This window comes from Aulonocara stuartgranti (assembly GCF_965226115.1).
Source record: "Aulonocara stuartgranti genome assembly, chromosome: 5".
Classification (NCBI taxonomy): domain Eukaryota; kingdom Metazoa; phylum Chordata; class Actinopteri; order Cichliformes; family Cichlidae; genus Aulonocara; species Aulonocara stuartgranti.
This window is the reverse complement of record NC_138943.1, coordinates 21759719-21783266: the sequence shown is the minus strand read 5'-3', so window position 1 is coordinate 21783266 and position 23548 is coordinate 21759719. Positions and strand designations below refer to the sequence as shown.

The 23548-nt window shown below is 40.3% G+C and overlaps 2 protein-coding genes across 4 annotated transcripts; one reads left to right on the top strand and one right to left on the bottom strand.

Moving 5' to 3' along the window:
• The first annotated feature begins 1762 nt into the window (after window positions 1–1762).
• Window positions 1763–6593, top strand: arpc4 (actin related protein 2/3 complex, subunit 4). The gene is made up of 6 exons (XM_082532497.1): window positions 1763–1909; window positions 4344–4462; window positions 4566–4677; window positions 4792–4887; window positions 5786–5956; window positions 6052–6593. Exons 1-6 carry the CDS (start codon window positions 1907–1909, stop codon window positions 6055–6057), a joined length of 507 nt encoding a protein of 168 aa, XP_082388623.1. The 5' UTR covers window positions 1763–1906; the 3' UTR covers window positions 6058–6593.
• A 40-nt stretch (window positions 6594–6633) lies between these two features.
• Window positions 6634–23377, bottom strand: LOC309706193 (6-phosphofructo-2-kinase/fructose-2,6-bisphosphatase 4-like). 3 transcript variants are annotated; one of them, XM_082532489.1, is made up of 14 exons: window positions 23293–23377; window positions 15608–15724; window positions 15430–15526; window positions 15063–15129; window positions 14891–14965; window positions 14742–14798; window positions 14122–14243; window positions 13514–13721; window positions 13268–13414; window positions 13068–13172; window positions 12836–12965; window positions 12666–12728; window positions 12311–12375; window positions 6634–7662 (listed from the first exon to the last, which is right to left on the bottom strand). In XM_082532489.1, the coding sequence occupies exons 1-14, from the start codon at window positions 23333–23335 to the stop codon at window positions 7603–7605; spliced, it is 1356 nt and encodes a 451-aa protein (XP_082388615.1). In that variant the 5' UTR covers window positions 23336–23377; the 3' UTR covers window positions 6634–7602. The 3 variants fall into 3 exon arrangements, with proteins under 3 accessions (XP_082388615.1, XP_082388616.1, XP_082388617.1); XM_082532490.1 differs by lacking the exon at window positions 23293–23377 and adding an exon at window positions 16982–17132; XM_082532491.1 differs by lacking the exon at window positions 23293–23377 and adding an exon at window positions 16897–16971.
• Window positions 23378–23548: the final 171 nt, after the last annotated feature.

Sequence of the window (23548 nt, the reverse complement as noted above, 5' to 3'; positions counted from 1 at the left end):
GTGGTGGGACTGGATATCGGGGCCTTTCTATCACCGTGTTAACAAAAGTAATATAGTCAGTCCAGTGACACACTGATACATATATTTTCATGCTTTTTATTTCAGTGTAGTCATAATACTCCTGAACTCAAACTCTTTCATTTGCCGGTGAATAATAGGAATTTGCACTATTAATGACTGTTTTTGAGCCTCCTTGACCTTAGGATGGATTTTAATGTAATGTACTTGCATTTGGAGTTTTTCTACTGACCACTCAGAGCACTTTAGACTAAAAGTCACATTTTAACCAAACATTTCTGCAGTGTTTTATTCTATACAATTCAAGCACTTCTCACATCCACAGCCACTTTAGAATCACCAACTAACCTAAAAAGCATGTCTTTGGACTGTGGGAGGAAGCCGGTACAGGCACAGTGAGCACATGCAAACTCCACACAAGTAATATTGCCACCACCTGTGAATTGTGATGGATAGTGAGATAGATGAGCTACTACGTCACTTACGTTCTCGCTTTTTAGTGGCAGATGTGGCCACTTGGGATAAATTCACTTCTGGCAAAAAACTCCAATTCACACACCTACGGTCATTTTAGAGTTGAACATTAGCCTAATCCCACACATGTCTTTGGACTGTATGCAGTTACCTGGAAAGAATACTGAAACTCAACAGAGAAAGGCTCTAGGCCCTTCTTGTTATGAGGCAACAGTGCTAATCACTGCATCACCAAGCCTGTGAAGATGAATTTTCTGTCTCTATTTAGCTCAGTGACAGATTGGTAACCTGTCCCTCCTGCCACCATGAATTGGATAATCAGATGAAATTGGATGGATGGGTGCAAAACACTAAAAAGTTAGAAAAATAGCAATAGCTATTCCTCCTAACTTTATAGAAAAAATGGAAATCACCCAGAATAACTGCTAACATGTTGGAATGGCCTTATACAACAGAACAATGCATCCTGTTGCAGACAGGCCTCGCTCACATAAAAGCATTTCTTTTTATCCATGTTCAAAATAAGCATAGGGCTTACTAAAGTGTGTGTCACTGAGCAGTACCATGCAGTACTGTGTATTACCAGAACTCTCAAACTCTGAAAAAATAGAATTGGAAAGGAATCAAATGAGCATCTGGTATTCTTGTTCTGCTTTCCAGGCAAAGCAAGAATACCGGAAAAAGCAGTAATAGCCGCAGGCTCTTCAGGCGTTACTGACAACTGCAAAAGCTGCATTCCAGTTAGGTAAGCAATTATAGCTGCTTTACTGGAATGACTTACCATTTAAGGAAACTAAAATACTAGCTGGGATTAAATTCTAATTTGTCAAAGGTTTGACAGCGTTTCTAGTAGATAATGGCAGATGGTGTGAGCATAAATTGAGGCAATTTAGGATTTGAACAAACAGCTTGTAGTACAAGGGGTCAGACAGAGAACCGGAAGGGGCATGTATGGAGGTGTGGTCCCACTCCTGAAGATATATCATCTCCATTTCCATTTCACATTACGGTGCATTATAATGTTGGTAGACGTTAATTAGCTACAACAGACACTCACTTTGCTTTCCTTTTTAACGTAATAGTTTCGATATACACGAAAACCTGAAAGGTGTGGTTTGTTGTGTTAACTAATTATCGTGGAATGTTCAGATTTGCAAATTGATGATGATTACTCTCAAGTCATGACAAACAGCTCATGATACACTTCTACATAAGTAATGCTACACTTCCTTTATAAATTATAAGTATTATTATCGATACTGGTATCAGCCATACTGGCCCTGTATTTGCTTGGTTACAGATCGACAGTATCATCACAGCGGCGGCAGCAGCGGATAATTTCCGGAATATTCACAGAAGAGACTCCGTTAGTGCAGCTACTTCCGCCTTTAGCCGCCTCTCCTGACACTGAGAAATGGTAAGAGAAATTAGACATATGTGCTTATGAAACGACATAACTGAATAGTCGTACATATTCGGCGTTGTGGGTTTTGGGTTTGTAGCCGTTCGTTAACGGAAAATGCACCCATAAACGGATTTTGTTACTCCCCATTTGTGACACTTAGAGTAGCTAGGTGACCGGGATTGCTAACAGGCTAATTTTAGCCAGCTAGTTTTCTTGCTAAAAGAAAAGGCAGATTGCTGTTTGGTTATAGCTCATGCTGATGGTGTGAACAGATAGGTCCTTACTCTGTAGTAATATTAATTGTTAAATAGCGTACAGTGCTGTCTGCGGTGTTGAAAAGGGAGGGTTGCATCTGGCGAGCTAGTTGTCACAGCTGACCTGATGTAATGTTTGATAAGGAGAGATTTAGGGTGGAGGTGCTGCACCCTCTGGAGCTTATGTAAAAAAAAAAATAATTCTATTGCTAAGCCATGTTGCATATTTGAATAAAAGCTTTTAACATTTTTATTTGTCTTACTGACTTTTGTAGGGCATGTGGCAACACTCACCGAACACTTTTTAGGCACACTTTGCTAGTACGTTTTGCTTCAGGTGTGCCTTGAATGTTAATAGCACAGATTGAACAAGGTGCATTCATCACAGATTTTGGGCCATTTTGGCACGATGGCATCACACAGTTGCTGCAGGTTTGTTGATTGCATGTTCTTGATCCAAGCCTTCTATTACACCGCATCAGAAAGGTGCTCTACTGGATTCATATCTGATCTCTCATCATGTTCACAAAACCAGTTTGAGATGTTTTGAGCTAGGAAACATGGTGTCTTATCCTGCTCGAAGCAGTCATCAGAAGATGGGTACAATGTATACAACAATACCTGGGTACTCTCTGTGGGATTTAAATGGTGCTCAGTTGGTGACAAGAGAATATTCTCATGCCATCACGCCACCAATGACACCAGGCTGGATGGATCCATGCTCTCATGTAGTTTACCTCAAATGTTGATGTTACCATCTGACTGTTGAAACTGTCAGCAGCAATTGAGACTGATCAGACGGTAAAGCTTTTCCAGTCTACCGTTGTCCAATTTTGGAGAAGGTTTTTTGTTTTGTTTCCTTTTTTTTGTTTTGTTTTTTTAGTTGTTGCCTTCCTATTAGCTTGAAGCACTGTGGCCAGTCACCTGACCTGTGGCATCAGCAAAGCATTTTCACCCAGAGAACTGCGGCTCACTGTATATTTCTTTTCCTTTTTTTTTTTTTTTTTTTGGGACCATTTTCTGTAAACCCTAGAGATGGATGTGTGGGGAAATCTCAGTCAGTCAGCAGTTTCTGAAATACTCACTTAAAACCTCCTTTCTTCCCCACTCAGATGCTCAGTTTGAACTTGAGCAAATTGCTCGACCAGGTCCACATGACTAAATGCACTGAGTTGCTGCCATGGGACTTGCTAATTAAATATTTCCATTAACAAGGAGCTAAACAGGTGTACCTAATAAAGTGACCAATGAGTGTATGCTGCATTGTGATATTGATGACTTTGATTTATGGATGTGATCAGAGGATAAAGTGAACAAAGTCATTACCATTTTTTGGCAGTTAAAAAATATACAATATAAAATAAAATAAAAACATGTTTGATGAGGATCCCTTAAGTGTCATCAAACAGTATGTATCTCATTATGGGCTAACTCGCCAACTGAAAATCCTACTTTGGTTTTCAACTGGGTTTAGATCTGGTGAGTGCAAATGCCATAACATATGACTCACATCATTTTTAATACTGAGCAAACAATTCAGCCCTTTCATGCTCTTTGGATGGAGCCACAGTCATCCCCGAAAACCCCGACCATGTTAGGAATGTTTTCTTGGTGTACACATACATATGGTTAAAGATGACTCGCTTGACCACATCCATTCTAATCTCTCACAATTTATTTCTAATAAGGGGTGAAATTCTCATTAACCCTACTATAACATCTGTCTGTCACATCACATTGTCATCCCCAACAGGAAGTTGCTAAATTGCAGTTGCTGACAACTTCCTTTTGGGGATGTTTTTACAGTAGATTTAAATAAATCTCCTGTCGTCCATGTGCCAAAAATGAATCAGTGTCACTCAGAGCTACCTGCGTTACAACAGCTGCATGTATTATGTTGGTTTCCCCCTTATTGATTGAGATTTTATATATCTTCTACACCAGCATCAGTAGTGGGTTTCTTGGTGGTTTCTTTCTCCTGTTATGGATACCTTTATCTTGGTGTTAATGACAGGACTGTATTTTGACTTGACATACCTTTTGAACATAAGCAAGTATTGCAAGCAGGAGAAATTGTATGAAACACTCATGACCTCTCATTGTCCAGTCACACTTGGCTGTACCTGGGAATAGACAGACATGGTTAAGAAAATATTCTCTTGTTTTTTTTTTTCTTCGATTTTCACTCTCAGACAGCAACGTTGCGCCCGTATCTCAACGCTGTGCGTGCCACACTGCAGGCCGCCCTCTGCCTGGAGAATTTCTCCTCACAAGTGGTGGAGAGACACAACAAGCCAGAAGTGGAAGTGAGGTGAGCCTAGCAACAGCGTAAAACTTGAAGGAGTTTAACATCACAATGCCTACGGATCTATAGTGTTTATAGTCTGCGTGTGTGTTTCTCTGGTTCTTTTTAGGAGCAGTAAAGAGTTGCTCCTCCAGCCTGTAATCATCAGCCGTAATGACAAGGAGAAGGTTTTGATCGAAGGCTCCATCAACTCTGTCAGAGTCAGCATCGCTGTCAAGCAGGTGAGTGCAGACCCTGACTTACACCAGATGTTAGTAATTAACACACTCATGTAAACGTCACAGCTGTTTGTAATTCCCATTATTATTTTTAATTAATTAACTAATTTGTTCTAGGCCGATGAGATTGAGAAGATTCTGTGCCACAAGTTCATGCGCTTCATGATGATGAGAGCAGAGAACTTCTTCATCCTGAGGAGGAAACCAGTGGAGGTAAGTGGCCTTGGAAAATGCATCAGTCACACTTAGATGGTTCCTATTAGAGGTGTTGGGCATTTTGTTGCCATTGACAATAATTATAATATTTAAAAAATGAAAAAAACTGTTTTAAATTCTGCAGCTTTCTACACATATTTTATTATAATTCATTTGCCAAAAGAAACCAAAGACAACATCAAATTTAACCCGCATCGTTATTATTGTTATTATTACTAATAATGATATTATCATCAGTACATACAGTACATCAGTATTGTTTAGTCAGAGGATTTTAGTCAGTTGGTAGGTGGTTGCTGGGCAACATGGTGCCATTATGTCATTCATAATTTTGTGTATATAAATGAGATGTTAGTATTGTGAAATTAAACTGATGCAATGCCTATAACATGTTATAGGTGCATAAATGCCACAAATGGGTCATTTAGCACATGATAAATGTGCAAAAATACAGAAAATCGTATGATAGGTCATTGCACAGACTGTCCTGTAATTATGAAAGATAATGTTTTCTTAATTTACTGTGAGCTTTCCTGTCATTTAATTGTTTATCTTTTCGTTAAGTATTTTTATGTAGTATGTAAGGGGTGGGCAGTGTTCAAGAGGAAAATTAAAAATAAAAACTTTTATGAACCTTCAACATTATTAAACACAAAAACTTTATATAGTTATGTAGGTAGCGACATGTTCTTAAAAGTTGTTTTAGGTTAAAATAGCAGCTGCCCTTTTACCTCCAGTGTTTTCCACAAATAAAAGATAAAGTTTAGTTGCAAATAACAAGCTCATTGATTCAAGTATTGAGAGTTATATTACTTTTTGAACTCAACAGCATTCAGTTCAAGTGAATGTGGTGATGAGATCACCGTTAACATTACTGTTCTCTTTAATTTCACAGGGCTATGACATCAGCTTTCTCATCACCAATTTCCACACAGAACAGATGTACAAGCACAAGCTAGTGGACTTTGTCATTCATTTCATGGAGGAAATTGACAAGGAGATTAGTGAAATGAAGCTGTCTGTCAACGCCAGGGCTCGCATCGTCGCTGAGGAGTTCCTCAAAAATGTGAGTTTCAGTAATTCTTTCACGTGCAAAACTTTAAATAAAGATGACCAAGAGTTAAAATATGATTTTCATTGCTTTTTGTTCTTCTGTTGCAGTTCTGAGACCGAAGAAACTCGGAAAAATGCATTCCTTTTGCAATCTTGGCCGTCACTGTGGAGCGTTCACATCAGAGGAGACAAACTATGATCAGCCAATAAAAGCTGAGCTACATAAGACGTACAGTAATGATGTACAGGCCAATGAGCTTTTAGCCTTTAAACTTTAATTCCCTCTGTGCTCAGAAATGTTGGTGGTTGTACATAATGAAGATTTACGTGTGAAACATTCATTTCTGCCTTGAACATAACGAGTCAGGGCAGGTCCTTAAAAAGAGTTATCAATATTCATGAGCACAGGCTAATATGGATCTTTTTTTTTTCCAGATAATTTAATTTTTTTAAATATATAGACAATATATATATATACTATATGCATATTAATTTCCTGTTTTGTTACAACAGACTTCAACCCATGAATGCAATCAATTGGATAATGATTCTTGCTGTAGTTCACAAGTACACAGACGAGTCTGTCGTCGATGAAACAAGAATACATTTGCTGGCAATGAAGACGAATAAAAAACCCAGTCTGCTTTGTATTTTCTGTGATTTCTGTTCAGTCTTTAAACACAACTCCAGTTTTCTTTACAAGAAACATTCAAATTTATTGAGGTCTAACAGCTGGAAACACAAAAGGCATTTTGGGTTATTTTTCCCCCCAGTATAGTAATATAAGCCATTACCCCACAAAAAGTATAATACACATGTTTTTACACACAAATTTAACAAACATGCACCTACAGTTTTCACAGTTTTATGTTATAATCTTTTTCATTTGTGAAGGTTGGAGTGATTTAAAATGCTTTATGTAACAGCCTTTGAACGTTTAGTCTTATATACAAAGCTATTTGTATATAAGATTACAACAATGGAAGCGCTTCATTTCGTATTTTTAGCATATCAGCTTACGTTTTTGAGAAAACACGCTGCATGCATTTAATATCTCAACCCCCCCATAATGTTTTTTCAGGAGGGGGGGGTTGCTCGCTGTTAAATCTCTGGAATGATTTCATTTATAACACAGCGCGGTCACGGCACGTTTTTCCATTTAGTTAAAAAAAAAAAAAAAAGAAACGTTAACAGCCAAGAAAAGGAAAACACTTAAGAAGCAATTTGTGATTAGTGTCCTCGATCTTTTTCTGGTGTTTTTTTTCCTTCTCTTTCTTCATATAAAAACACCTTCAGAAACGAACAACAGGCCCATATGGCAGTATACAATGCCCACTATACAGTAAATATTAATATAATCATGGAGACAATGATTAAAGTTAATATTTTTGCACCTTTAACAAGGTCCACATATAAAACAAAAATCACATCTGCCTTTTGTTGCCCCCCAAAGAGAGTCAAGCTCTTTGCGATTAAAATAAATGTATAAAATGGAGGACATTTAAAGAAAGTGCTTTACAGTGAGAGTGTAAAAAGATGTCTCTGAGACAGGCAAAAAGCTGCCTCATTCAGCAGCTGAGCAGCACCGTGAAGGCTGTTCAGAAATCCTAAAAAAAAACAGTCAGATGAGGTCTCGGCTGGAACAGGAAGTGGAGGAGGTTAGAAGTGAGCAGGGACTGTCTGCAGAGCGTCTTCAGTGCTGCGCTGCACATTCACATTCTGGAAGAGGGACGAGAGGAAAAAACTGAGTTACATTTAGTTTTACATTAATTCACCTGTTCATTAATTACCTGATTTCCATATTCAGTATAAGAATGAGCCATTGTCTCATGAGGTGGTACTAGCAGACCTTGTGAGTGCAGCTACAGTGATTCTTAATGATGACATTAAAGAAAAAGAAAAAAAAAATCTGTTTAAACTGTTGATTTCAAATAATTAAAACATATTCCAGAGGCCTTTAGCGGTACGAAAGTCAAACAGATTTTTAATGTGTGTTAAAAGGGCATTACAGAAGCTAGCATTTAATTTTCAAGTATTGATACACAGCTTAATTATTGATAACTTATTCCGTTTCACACTCGAGCACGACTGATGTCAGATTTGTTAATACTGATATTTGGTTATTTAAAAACCTAATATTCATGTACACTGACAGATACTTTTGTAATGTGTAGTTATTTATTCAGCCCGGCTACTCAGATCCGCTGGTTGTTATTTGTGGCCTTCCAAATGTGTGTTGCTAACTGGGAAGCTGCAGAGTGCCCTCTGGTGGAGAAACCATGCATAAATTATACCACAGCAACACTCAATTTTAATTTTTCAGCTGTTATAAACATCAGTGTTAACACATCGCCAAACGGCTAATATCAGCCGCTGATCAGACATCTACCCACACCCCACTGACATGTATGACTTGAAGTCAGTTTTCTGCGTTAAGTGTAATCACTTTGTGTAATTTAGCTTTGACAAAATAAACACTTTGACCAAAATAGTGTGAGAAACAAACATATTTATTTTTATCTAGATTTTTATGTGTACAATGTGCAAGACTCAACACAGTTGAGAAGAAATGATGTTACATTCAATTACCGTAATTGTCGGGCTATAAGCCGCTACTTTTTGCACAAGCTTTGAACCCTGCGGCTTTTAGTCAGGTGCGGCTTTTCTATAGATTGTCCATGATTTTTGTGATATCGTAAGACGATTTGTTTTGTTTGTTCCGCTGTTGTACGGCACTACGTTGCCTGGCGGAAGGATCGGGGTTCAAGAGTGGTATGTTGGTCACATGTCCATCCGCCAGGCAACATAGTGCCGTACAAGTAGCGCGAAAAACAAACTTCAAAGTAGCGCTACGCGTTCAGCGGGAGTCGTGGATGACGAGCGGCGATAAACTTGCGAAAAGCAAGTTGTGCTCAACTCCACCGGTGGATTCTGACAGCGTGGAAAAGTGTGAAAACATCCACGATCACCAACGGATTTCGAAGGGCTGGACTGCTGCATGATGAAGAGGAGGACACCGCCACGGCCCTTCAGAGGGTGTTCAACTCTGACACTGACAATGACAATGAGGATTTCTTTGGTTTTGAAAGTGACAACGAAGGAAAGAAGCTGAGAGTGGATGACGAAGCCATCCTGATCCTGTTCGTATCCGACACTGGAGAAGAGGACTTTGGTGGTTTTAGAGCGCAGGAAGATGGTGGTGAATGACTGACTTTTCTTCTTGTTAAAGCCGTGTCACTGCACCTGAGCCTAAAAGGTAGTCCGAATCTATTTTTCTGGTGTGCTGTAGGTTATTGTTATGTAATACATTTGTTACTCATTTATGAAGCACAGCACATGTGCAAATATGTACCCATAACTTGTTTTTCAAAATATTAATAAAAGGGGTGTGTCTCCAAACAGCCATCTCTTTCCTGACAATTCCCTTTGTGCATATTCTCTTACATATGATAAGTCAATATTGAAACACCTGCGGCTTTTGGTCAGGTGCGGCTAATGTATGTACAAAACAGGATTTTCCCCTGATTTTAGCTTGTGCGGCTAATATTCAGGTGCGCTTTGTAGTCCGGGAAATACGGTAAATCAGTCTTTTTGTATCCAGCAGCAAGTTAACATTAATGCTGATTTTTTGTAAAACAACTTATTGGTTCTATTGGAGGTTTGACATGTTCACTTTGGTAGCACAGACACAAAGCCTAGATCGCAATAGTGAAACTGAATCATTTTAGAAACAGCAACAATGTTGAGATTTAAAGCAACAGTCTCCATCACATAGTTAAGAAAACAAGCTACATTATGCATAAAATACACGTCTATAAATAATGAATGTAAATACAAATCAGCCACAATCAGAAATTAATTAATTTTTTTGAAATGCCATTAAAACAACTTAAAAACACTGAAGGAGTGCCCCTGTTATTTTTCCTCATTGTGTTCACACATATGCTACATATTTAAACTTAAGACAATAACACAGGATGGGTCGACTTCAGTCAGTGAGACCACTGCAGTAAACAGAATCAATGCTGAGGTGTACGAGTTCACTTGTGTTCAGTAAAATTACACATCAACCAGAACTGAAAACATTATGTGCTGAGAAAGTAGATTTAAAACAAAGTTTAAAATGTACTTCACAGCATAAAACGTGCAATTTCTGTTCTTTTTTTTTTTTTGACTAGCATACATATACCCTTTACTCACTCTGACAATATCAACCACCTGCCTAACTCCAAGCACAACGTCTCACACAACCACAATCTAACACAAAGCTATTGGTACATGTTCATGAGCGCACACATTTAGTTATCCTAAAACAGCCATCTGAGCATGCAGCTCTTACTCAGATGGCAAACCTGAGGAAAAAATCAAAGTCATAGCTGATGAGAAAAGAGGTAGAAATGTCAATAATAAGCGACTTCACAGTTGTTTTGTCAGGGATCACTGGAGGATGGACAGTGAACGTGTGACTGAAAGTTTACAATCGCTGTGCGAAGAAGAAACAGACGGATTAGTACTGACTGCTAGGCCTGCTCAGGAGTGAGAGCTACAGTAAATGTTGGAATAGGTGTTGTGCCTCTTGAGAGACCAAAGGTCTGTAATATGAAACAGGACTGGTTAACCCTTGTTTTCTCTACTACGAAGGTGGTTCACTTCTTATCGGAATACATCCTCCTGAGAACCGAGGAAAAATTCCTCTTCCCACTGAAGTTTTGGAGCTAAAAGCAGAGATATCAATGGAAAGCCCAGGATGTCCTCTGTTTAGTACGTCAGGATTAGGGATGGGTATCGAAAACCGGTTCTTGTTGAGAACCGGTTCCCACTGTTTCAATTCCTTGGAATTGTTTGCCATTTTTGAAAACGATTCCCTTATCGATTCCAGTCGCCCCGAATGATGTCACCACGTTGCGGAGCGTCATTTACCTGGCAGGAAACACAGCACCCAAGCGGCTCAAACGCTCAAAAGTTTGGTTATAACTTTACGAGAACGGATGACAACAGGGCAACTTGCAATACTTGCAAAGTAGATACTTCATTTAAGGGAGGAAACACTACGAATATGCAAAAGCATTTGCTCACAAAACACACGATAACCTTAAGTGAATGTCGTGTTTTTAAATTGCGCTCCACACTCGTGAATCTCAACCCAGCAGCAGCGGTAACGTTTGTACGTCCTCTCCCGTTAATGCGGCAGGTAAATAATCAACTAACAGTGCATATTATGTTAGTGCGATCTGCCTTATTACAAAACTTGCCATTACTGTGCATTTAGGTGACCATGATGAGAGAGACAGACCGAGTCTGGCTGGCGCTCGCTGGCAGTTGTCGCTGCAGTCTACCGGTAGCGTCTCCTTTCAGGCCAGGATAGACGAACGTCACAGAGCAGTGACTAAGTTTGTGGTAAAAGGCTTGAACCCATTTGCCACAGCAGATGCCCCCGATTTTTGGTAAGTGAATGTGTTTAATTGTAGGCAGGAACATTCTTATATTATATTCTTATTATATTATATTATATTCTTGTGTAATTGCTACAGAAGAATATTTATTTTATTATTTTACATTTACAATTTTTTTCCTGGGGACCCTGTGACACCCCATTGAAGAGCCGTAGGCTGTGGATCTCTTAAGATCTCACTGTTGGGTTTGTAAGGCCATGTTACTTCTAAATTTCTATCTTGTTCAAAGAGAAGATGTAAAACAAAGTTCTAAGCTAATCGACCTTAGTGTTCTCCTTTTTTAAAAAGAATCGATAAAGAATCGAATCGTTAAACAGAATCGAAAATGGAATCGGAATCGTGAAAATCTTATCAATACCCATCCCTAGTCAGGATTTATTAGCATAGCTCAAATAAATCAAAAGATATAGACCAAAAACAAACATCCTTTACAGAGGACATAAATGAATAGGCTTGTTCTCAGCAGGATATCGCCACGGTAACCTGTGCTCTGAGATTAGATATCAGCAGATACAAAATTACAGCCAACTGACAGATCAATTCTCTGGATTCTCCATTCAGATCCCTCAGACCCCTGTTTGTACTGTGAAATGAGCATCAGCAATACATACAGACACAAATTTATTCTAAACCCTAAAACCTTATACTGAATCTGCACACAGACTAACCCAAACTTTAAATTCTGTTTTTATATGAATTCTTTTCTCTAAAGAGTGTGAAACACCACTGAGTCCGCAGCTTAGAGAATCTAAACATTTGTAATAATGTTGCCTGAGTATCATTTGTTTCATTGAATATTATTTGTTGTCGTGGTTCCTATGTATACAGTGTGAGGGAGCCTCCTGACTGAGTTGTGGGTCACAGGGTAAAAATGCAGTGAGGTCAAAGGTCTGAGTGCTGCTGGTGACACCTACCTCTGGTCTGTCTCTTTGTGTGTTTACAGCATCCACGCTTAAACAGAAAGACTCCACTTCACATCCTGCATAAGAGCAAACAGTAGTTACTTATAATACAGAAATGTTCCTTTTTAAATATACTAAATAAATATAATATTATGTTCACGCCCACTGGCAAGCCATTTTTAATATCTTAGGTGTTTTATTTTGATAAACATTTTCACAATATTTATCTTAAAGTTTACATCTAACTGCTTTTGATACAAGTTAATACAAGCTGAAATTTTGTTTCCACTGATACAACAAGAATAGAATTTAAGGACTCATGCATAACTGTGAATGTGTTAGAAGCTTTTTAATTTACAGAACTTACCGTAAGCCACTGGTGTCAACTTCAGTACTGTGTGCAAAGGGCACTTAAGATAAGGCAACTCATCTGTGGTGACAGAAAGTTATAGTAAGTTTCAGGTTCAGACTTTAAAAAGCATACTCTGATGGTAAAGTAAAAAAAACTTCAAACTACCTACTTTGAGTCCTTCTTACCTGCAGTCTTGTCCAGGAAATATGCAAGAACACAGCGCAAGACTGCCTGGTGACAAATCACCAAAACGTTCTCCTGTCTCTCCAACTCCATGATCACAGGCTCCAGCCGCTGAACCAGGTCTTCATATGACTGAATGAGGTTCGCAGATCAGTCACACTCTCAACTGTTTTTAAAACTCAAACAACCAAAAAACAACTAAAAAAATCCTTAAAAAATAAGTTTTATGCTCACCTCTCCTTTCGGATAGCGGTACCGGTATTTGTCTTGGTCTCTCAGGGCAAACTCCAGAGGGTAACGCTCTTGGATTTCCTCGTACATCATCTCCTCACACACGCCCTGTGGAAAGAGAGGAGGAAACATGTTCAGCATTTACGCAAATGTTTCCACAGAGGCTTTTGCACAGAAGTAAGGAAAACTTGAAGTGGACATACAGCGTCGATTTCATTGAGAGATTTCCACTGTTCGTACGACACTCCAAGGATCTCCGCGGTCTGGATTGTCCTCTTCATCTGGCTCGTCCACACTTTAAGATTTTTGATGTTTTGCTCCTGGAGGAAATTCCTCAGACGTTTGGCAAACTGGACAGCAAGAGAGCACCACAGAAGGATGCATTAGATCAACTCGGTGATTTGAAACATATGTGCTGCCATATTTTCTCTACATGCACAGACACTGACCTCTTTTCCTCTGTCAGACAAGCCCGAGTCTCCTCCGATGCGTCCTTTGATGTTGAGGTCGCTCTCACCGTGGCGACAGAGGTAGATGGAGCGCGGTGTGATGTGGATGTTCATCAAGTAGTAGACAATTCGGCTTTGGACGTGGTCAACGACACGGTTCACCAGGTAACGACGGCCCACGTCCATTATCTTTATGTAGGACAGATCCCTGAAACGAGACGCTCTGTTAATCACCTGTGAGCTTGAACTGATTTCATCCACTCTACTGATGGGTCACACTGTGAGAGGGTAGGGCTATCCTAAAATTTGACCCTCTCATGTAACTGCAGCCATGACCTAACTAGCAGATGTGCAGCTGATAAAGACAGAAACCCGCTCCATTGTGAAAAGAAGCAAAACAAGCCCAGATACAAGATGGAGGTAAAATGTGCAAAATGCAAAAAAATTAAATAACTCTAGCTCCATTTGTTTTCATGACTGAAAGGAGAACTGCATCCCTGTGTCAGAGCCTACTGTTCAACATCTACATACATCAAACCTAATGTTTAACTCATGTTGCAAGAAATCCAGCTGAAAATCCAGCGCTTTCATGTTTTGTATGTCGTCACCTGTCGAGAACCTCATCCAGAGGCTGGTAGGATGACTCATAACACTTTATTCTCTTCATGAAGTCCTTGATGGCCTCATCTGAGTTGCAGTCAATGTAGTCTGGGTTTCCCAGCTTAACTTGCTACAAAGAGGAAACACAAGGAGAGGATTTGAGCAGACGAAACAAGGAAGGGGAAGTTTGCTGCCTCATGCTGACTCTCTCTGTCTTGGTCTGCAACCTCAGTGAAGTCCTTCGTAATTAGTTTAAAGTCTAAGCTTGGTTCAAGACTCATTCGCAACAACTAAACAACCATTCAGGCGAGCATCCTTGTTTTCTGAGTCCCATCCACACCTCGATCATGATGTGTGTTTTCAAAAACACCAAGACAGCAGCACTCTAAAAAGCTCAACACGAAGCTTCAAAACTGGACTTCACTAACCAACTGGTGATGCTACAGCAGCTACATCCATCTTTCATATAAAGTCTATGTCTGCAACTCAGTTCTGATGAACTTTAAAGCTAAATTTTCTCTTGATTTTTATTTTGGACTCAGCAGCCAATGTTTGGGGAAGTATATCAGAAATTTTAAAAAGTCCTGTTTTGATTCTACTGGATTCAATGAAAGGAGACAAAGCTTACCACTATATTTTGGGCAATGACCTCTGGGTCTTCACACACAGACTCCACGAAAAATACCTGAAATGACAAGAAAATACAGCTAACTTTGAGGTAGCCAATCCAAATTTAAAAAAAAAGAAAAAGAGAGTACCATCTTGCTTTAAACATACCTTGTATCCATTCTGCTCAGCAAACATGATGATGGTCCTTCTTCTGTCTCTTGTTGTATTAGTGGCATCAAAGACCTGAAACAACATGGAAAAACAAGCGTTATGCAGCCGTTCTATATGCTTCTGTGTTCTAGGATTACAGCAGACGTCAGGGACAGAATCAAGGACTCACCGCAACCTGTCCTCCTTCGACGCTCAGGTACTGCCGTACATCATTAAGAGCTGACAAAGCACACTGACTGTGGAAAGACACGAGAGATTTTTACATTTCAGATTTGTACTGGGATTATTCTAGGTCTTTGTTGCATTCTTTTTTACATCGTGAAAGAAAAATGTATTATTTTATACATGAAACCAAGCTGTAGCGGTTAATCCATGTGCCAACAATAGCTGAAAGCTACCAGGTTTTCAATCTGACCGATCAACCCAGCAGGTAATTTCACAGCTGAGCTCTCCTCTCTTCAACACATGGGTGAAGTCTGGTGGAATGGTTGGAATGAAACTTTGCATGACATCCAGAAAACCATGTGCAGACTCACCGTCTGATTTTTAGGCCTTCTTCATTGTCTGGACGGAAAAACTCAAAGGATTTGTAGATTTTCAGGCACTCCCTCCGGTACTGGCCAACATTGAACTCTGTTGAGAGACGGCTGTCATGTTTACACAGAGCAATGTTGGTTGTCACTTTATGCATGATTTTAAGGAAGTGGCTCCTACCTTTCGTTGGCACGCCTATCCAGTTTAAGTAGCGTGTGAGCTTCTTTGAAATGTAGGTTTTCCCTCGGGCTGGAAGTCCAACTGTCACAATGAGGGTCGGGCAGTTTGTCATGCACACTGACAGAGACGGAGAGACAAAAGAACCTAAATTTGAAAGCTTTTCACGTATTTAATTTGGTGATCAACAATAATTCACACCAATTAGTCTAGAGGGCTTTTTTGGAGAAAAAAAACCCCCTTTTTGTAACAGTTATATGCACTGCTACAGAATAAAGATGAGGTAAAACAATGAGACTGCTTAAAAATGCAAGCCACGTGCTTCAGACTAAAATCCTTCATGTGCATTTTATATTCGCCGGGCTCTATGAGAGCTGGGGGCCAGCTCCGACATGTCTGAGACAGGCCGAGATCAAGAAAAAATGACAATTAAAAGTGCAGCTAAAAACAAGGCTGTGAGGAGCACATAAATTCAGACAGCAGAACAGAAGCCTACATGTTTCCTTAATAGCTAACCAGCAGCACATGCTGATTAATTAGGTGGGAAAATGCCAGGTTTGTGCTCTGCAGTCGCAACAACTCAGACTTGGCTGAAATTCAGCTGGACCACCACAAAGGTCTGCTTGTTACAGCCCCAAACAAGTGTTTAAATTAAAGACTTAAACTAGCAATTTCCGTTTTTCTTCTGTTACTAATTACTTTTTTGCTGTTATTTGTTTGTATAGTAAAAAAAAACAAAAACAAACCTGCTTATGCAAAAAAAGAAACATCCATAGGAATATCTTTAAGTACTGAGACAGTCCCACACATCAAATACATTTGAGATAAGGAAATTTAGACTGATGTCTAAGGAGACTCATGCAGCATAATATTATTACATGGTCACTGATGTGTGTTATGCCAAAACGGGACTGGACTAGCTATAGCTTTTTTAACTAAAACTAAAAACAGCTCTGGGGAAGGCAGACAATGACTCAGCAAAAAAAAAAAAAAATTAAAAAAAAAAAAGAAAAGAAAAGTGAGAGAGAAAATCAGACACAAAACCAAGCACCCGGGTCACATTACAGGACAGCTGCCCAGTAACATAAGGAGTAGACCTGTGTAATCGGATGCTAAGCTGATTCAGAATCCCACTCCCTGCATGTGATGTCAGGAGAAATATGGACCAGACAAGATGCGCCTGATGCAACATTACCGAGCACGCAACATCTCAACCAGCCGTGCGTAATGTGATAAGTTCAAGCACAAATCTGACCATTAAACGTGCAAAACAGAACAAAAATGAGAGAGACCAGAGACGAGATCATATCCACAGATGAGTGAAATCGCATCTCCGACACACATCCTTTGCGCACTTGACGACCTGCTGCATCTTACCACGTCTATGAGCGATGTGGCCGTTTTTGCACGGCATCCAGATCTTCCTGAGCGGGTTCTGGGTGAGCTCCCGCGGGTAACCCTCCACCATAAACTCTTGATTGTCTATCATCCTGGTTGCTGGGTCATTTACGTTACCCTCCTGAAAACAAACTGAGGCGGTGGGCTTCAGCCTGGCACTGAAATTCTGCAGGGGGGTAGATGTTATATATCAGCTGAGGAACAGCAGTTTCCCCATTACCGTAAGGACTGGATACTGAGCGCAACGGAAAGCGAGGGAGGGAAGAAAACAAAATGTCCCGGTACAGGTTGTAACGATACTTCAGTCGTCTTTTCCCCCATGTTAGCGTGAATTAATGTATTTACATATTTCACGTGACAGTATTATCCCAGGTGCTTACATAAAAACTCCCACCATGATTTTGCGTATGGAAGTCTGATTAAGAGCCCCAACTGAGTTTGAAGAATTCAAATGCAATTGTGTTAATAACAGACAAAATACTCCAAAGACATTATAATGTTTACCCAAATAATACTCAATCAAGCAAATACTCAATTCACTCCAGGGTCATATAAAGTTCAATGCTTTTATTGACCATTTTGTGTTTTAAAGTCTTGTGAAGCATTTTTCTTAGCGTCTTGTGTTGAAAATATCACAAGCATCCACCATCTGTAAAATAAATAAATGAATAAATAAAAATAAAAATCCACGAAAACGCGACTGTTTACAAGTTACCGTAATGACTCGTGAACTACGTACGTACGATTCGAAGACGCTAAGTGAAAAACAAGTTTTAGGCGTTCACATGAAGCACACATGGGCAGTGAATGCAGCAAGAAATTGAGCCAATCAGAAATGGAACGAGAGGCCCAGCAGCCAATAGCAGAGGCGCATTGGCAGGAAAGAAGGGCATGCGGACTACTGGGAGCTCAGCTCAACATCATCGTGAAAACCATGGAAGCCTCAGCTTTACACGACCCAGTCACGGGCCTCACTGATCACACATGCTTCATGTGGCAAAAGTTGCCAGCAAAGTAAGATACAGCAGAAACTCCCGTCTGACAGATGTAAATATTTTTTTAAACAAAAAATGAAACTGGTTAATAAACACGAATATAGTGTATAGTATAGTATTAGTGTTTGACAAATTATAGTAGTTTATTTTTACCGTTATATAAAATGATATAAGAAAAGCCTAGGGGTTTCTGAATAAAAACGATAAAAATAAAATAAAAAGCGGGGAGAATAACAATAACTATCCTCATTTTTACTTTTTAAACACACATTTACAAATAGCTTTAAAGTCTGTCAAAAAACATGTATTTACCACCCCAACATATAGTAGTACATAAACACGATTCAAGCATAAGTGATTACTTAGCCAAACGTAACAGGCCAAGGATTTAAGGAAATGGTAACCTGTGAAAAACTAGTTCTCAGCAGTCGTTTTAAACAAAACATTGATTCAGCCAAACTGATATAAAGAGGAAGGCTTTTCCAAAGTTTAAGCCCCACAACTTCCAAAGTGTAGTCGCCTCTGGATTTAAAATAAGAGCGTGAAAGAGTTAAACAAGAGAGGCCGACGGTTGGAATAAGGCCTTAGCAGCTTTGCGTATTTAAGCAGGAGCTTGGTTTTTTACTGAGTGACAGTAAAGACTGAGCTTGACAAGAATGAGCTTGAAGACAGGAAAATAATTCCAAGATTAGCTGAGGATTTGATGTTTCTGGCCAATGCGTTGACCGACCGCAAACAGAGTCGAACACAAGCACCTCAGTTTTGCCAGACAATTTAAAGCCATCAATTAAGTGGTGAAACAGTCACTGAGGTAGGGTTTGCAGCTGAGCTGTGTAACATTACCATAGCTACAGTAAGAAATACCACAAAAGGCACTAAGTAGATGGCCCGGGGTAACATATACAGCAACAGTCCAATACTCATATGTCCACTTCAGCTCAGTGCTAACACAGAGACAGACATTATTGTGTTATACTGAAAAATAAGTGTGTTGTCTTAAAAACACAAATACTTTAAAAAGCTACAGCAATTATGTAACAATGTAACAAATTCCTGTTCAAATAGGATAAGTTTATATTCTCATCAGATCGAAGTCATCACATCTAAAATGCATCTAAACCAAGAGCTCGGGTCTGAGGAGGATAACTTACATGGACATGGACCAACACATCGTCACATTTCTCTCTGTTTCTCAAAAAAAAGCAGATTAATTTTCTGTTAGGTAGGTGTGAATCAGTTATTTGCTCCCACTTGTAGTAAAGTCTACCATGCATCATAAATAAACTGAAAATAAGTTGGGTAAAAGTCAAAGTCAGAAGCCACAATGTGCTTGCTTGACAGTTTTTATGTCTCAAACAATAAATGGGAACCTGTGAGAAAATGCAGACGGCAGCACAAACCTGCAGAGGCAGGAAAAGATCAATCCTGCAGCCCCAGATTAAACTCAGTGACAAATTTAGATGAACAGAAGACTCAAATTGCACTTTTAAGTAATAAGTGAGTCATGTCAGTTCAATAACATCCTGTAATCATCGTTTATCCTCAATGCTGACAAGCCCAAACATAATACCAAGGTTCTGACACCAGAGGGCGCTGTGCTTCACCAAAGCAGGCCCTACAATGAGGACAAATCTGTAAGGAGACGTTTATAGTGTCACCAGAGGTCATTAGGCAAAAGGTCAGCAGGCAGGAGTGTCTGAGAGATGTATGAATATTTGGTATATGTACAAGTTCTAAGTCTACTCCTCTGCTTTCATAATTTCTTCCACAAAAAACATCTCAGAAGATCTCTAAGTGAAAAGTATCTGGATTTGAAACTCTGTTCATGTGGGCTGCAGACGAGAGCAGATGGCAGTCCTGTTTCTGGGCCACTATGATCCTACTTTCCCTAAATATAGGCTTTGACCCGCAGCATCATTTAGAGGAATATGTAACAGATTCCAATCTAATGTGGGCCAAAGTTCACCCCGAATTTACACAACCAGTGCCAAACAGCAGCCTTTATAACCCATATTTCACGTGGATTGCTTTGGTTTGAGAACACTTTCTTTCTGTCTTCTTGCTCGAAGCAGCTTGTTTGAGATGGCTTTGAAATCTGTTAAATACACATGAAACCGTCCTGCAAACCGAATATGATCCAAATTAAGAGTGATGGAATAAAGATGACCTGGCCTATTTTCAATCCCTGCGGCTGAGGCATTCCCTGATTTCTTTCCTCCCTCAGATAGACTCCAACACCACCATCTTTGGACTTGCTGGGTAGTCGTTGTTCTGCTCTGTAGCTCGTGGTGAGCTTGCAGATTCTGGTTAGAGTTTCCCCTCCTGCACCAGCACAACAAGGACTGTTATAGATATCTGCAATCCAACACGGTGGAGTCTGAGTTGGTCTGCAGGCAGATGCACTGGAGGGGTAGCTCAAGGTTATCAAGTACCACCATGACAATAAGGAAAAGCTGATTGGGAGTAACAGACATTTTAAAAATACAAAACACTCATATTTAGCACCTTGAAATGTTGACGACCACTGAGGAGTTACCTTATGTCACTGGATGTGTGTTGTGCATCAAGCATCATACAGAAGAAAAATGATGTTCACTCCATAACCGAATATCATTGTAGGCCCGGTTATTTTACCTCTACACATCAGGACCTCGCTTCCTGCTGACCATGTAAAAAACACGCATTCATTAGAGAACATGACATTGTAGATGAAATTGATCCCAGGCTGTCCCAATGGTTTCACTGTTTAAGAGGTAAGCTGGAAATTCTCAATAACCATTATCAAATTCCTGTTCGGGTACTTTTACTCAGTGTTTGCCCTTCTGGCTCATTTTAGACTGTAGGAAATTGGCAACAAGATAATCCTAAAAAGACAGAGTTTGATTTTCGGACTCATCTGAAAGGATTTGTCTACACTGCTGAGTGATAATGCCTGAAGCTGTCAAGCTATTAAAAGTCTGTGGTCTTGTCTGCTTTATTAAGCATTTGATTCCATTTTGACTCCGATAAAGGACTGAAAAATCACACGAAATGTTGCTCACAATTTCCTGTGTTCAAGGTGATTGAAATTCCTTTTCAATCACCTTTAAGCCAGCAAAAATCAGCAAATCTTCACAGCAGAGAAGCTAAAAATAGAGCCTTTTTATTGTTTCTGCTTTTCAAATATGCTGCCAATGTGCTGCTTTTGTCAATTAACACAGATTAAAAGAGTAATATCTTTGTAACTAATCTGTATGAATGGTGTGACCCAGAATCATTTTGTCGGTTCATACTTAATTAAATAGTGTGCAGAACAGAGGAGACGTTTCATCCGGGGGTGATTAACAAAGACCAAGTAAGGCACATCAAAAACACCTCCAACGACCTTGAGGTTGAATTCTCTCACATGCAAAAACAGCAGCTAGATTAGAGCACTGTGGAGCTGCACACTCAGTGCATAAACATGACACAGCCTCAGCCTGCATCAAGCCTTCGCTGCAAGTCTGTGTGAGCGGGTGAACTTTCACCTAGATATAGAGCAGACGGAGAGAGGGAGGGCAGGAGGGAGAGGGAAGTGCAGGGACAGTGAGACCAAGCCTTTAAGAAGGGACTAGAGGGATTTAGAGCCACAATCTGGAGGATATGAAAATGTCCAAATATAAAGATTTTTTTATGGTATTTTATTACAGAGAGAAGGATGGTGAAAGAAGGCGGTCTTATTGCAGCGTCTGAGGCAGCCTCTGAGCCCCAGAGATAAATATCCTGCGGGAGTTACAGCTATTGTGGCTAAACATAATGATATAATCTGTTAAGACTCTGCTGCACATGCTGGAACATATTCCTAGCCAATCTGCAGTTATAACCACATATTGGTGCTCATGACTAAGACAACTCAGTGCCTTTCCAACCCTCCACTCTGAGTAGCAGTGATTATTGTTAAACAGCAAGGGCAGCTTAATATGCACATCAGCTGCCATCGCCACACTAAACAGCCCCCTCAGTATAAACAGATCAGCTGCACACAGATAGACTGACTCCAGTATGATTTTCCTGTTTTTCTGCCCAGCCCCACCTCTCTCTGTGTACTCTGTGTCTATGCATAATAAGGACAGCCAGTGAAGCACGTCTCCTCACCAGTGCAGCCTGAGCTCTGCTCATCCCTCGTACACCTGCCACAGCAGCTCAGCCTGCACACATTTAAACCTCCGTGACCACAGCTGCGAAAAAGAACGGCAGGAAATCTGTGTACCTGCCTGCATGGTGTCTTATGCAACGTTAAACAGACTCATCGGGATACGTGACTAATAGAATTACATAAGAGCCTGTTCCTATAGTAAATATAAACGTTGTATTATATGGGACATAGCATTAGAACTAGGCCAAGTGCCGCTGTTATGCACAAGTGCAAACGAGTAATGGAGGAACAAGAACAGCAAGCAGAAGTAAACAGAGTAGTAAGCAGTGAGTGACAAAACCTGAGCGTCTGTTTAGACTTTGAAATCTCTTTTAGTCCTTGTGCACCATCCCCTGCTGCACAGCACGTGTTAATAAAATGACTTCACAGGAGGTGCTTTTGGAAATCATCGAGTTACTGCTAATAAAGATCCACACGTCTCTGAGACCCTGGTGTAACAGCAAGAGTGACGTTTTCTTATAACTGGTTAATGGATTACAAACTTATGAAGCCACGTGGGAGAGGACAAAGCTACCCGGAGGTCATAGTGAATGCAAGAAGAGCCAGACGTTCTCCTTTTACCAGTATGCTCATAATTATCTCCTAACCATCAACTTTTTCAAGTTTGAGCAGTGCCAGATCAACGGCCAGCTCCAGAAATGTATCAGATATTCCCGAATCACAGCCCAGGCAGTAATAGGGATGAGTCTGGGGCGTGATGTTTGACACATAACTACTATGACCCTGTGATAACAGTGTTTACAAGTCTCTGCTCTCCTTCCCATGGCTGTCAGCTGCGTGCAGCTAGCTAAGCAACAGCTGCAGCGACTCTGCAGGAAGCTGCTGCCAAAGCGCTTAAAAAGTAACAAAAATCCATTATTTACTGCAACACATCTGAAAGCAGTCGTCTTTTACACATTTCCTAGGCTTGCCCCGCAGTCTGCCTCTCTCATTTGCACGGCTGAAAGCGCTGACAGCTCCGGAGCAAGCCTACGTGACACACACTTGTTTACTTCATCCGCCCGTTAGCCCAGCTGCTCGCGTACAGCACACTCTGTACTCCGTGCCAGCGAAGACTCGCGGCAACGTCACGTACAAAGGAGCAAATAACGAAAAATAAAAGACAGGACTCAGCGTCCTACCTGGCCTCTCCTGCGCGTTTCGTAGAGCGTAGGAGCCTCTCATGATCCCCGTTTTAAAAGCCTCTTTTTCCAAGCTTGGTGAGCGCAATACGCTTAGAGCAGCTCGGCCACTCAAATGAATGAAGCGACTCAGTCTGCGGGAGCGTGCGCACACCCACCTCTCTGCGTTAGCGCTCATCCACTTTCATCCCCACCTCTCCACGAAAAAAGACTTCTAAGAATGCCTTAACCCCATTTCATTTTCTTCTTTTGAGAT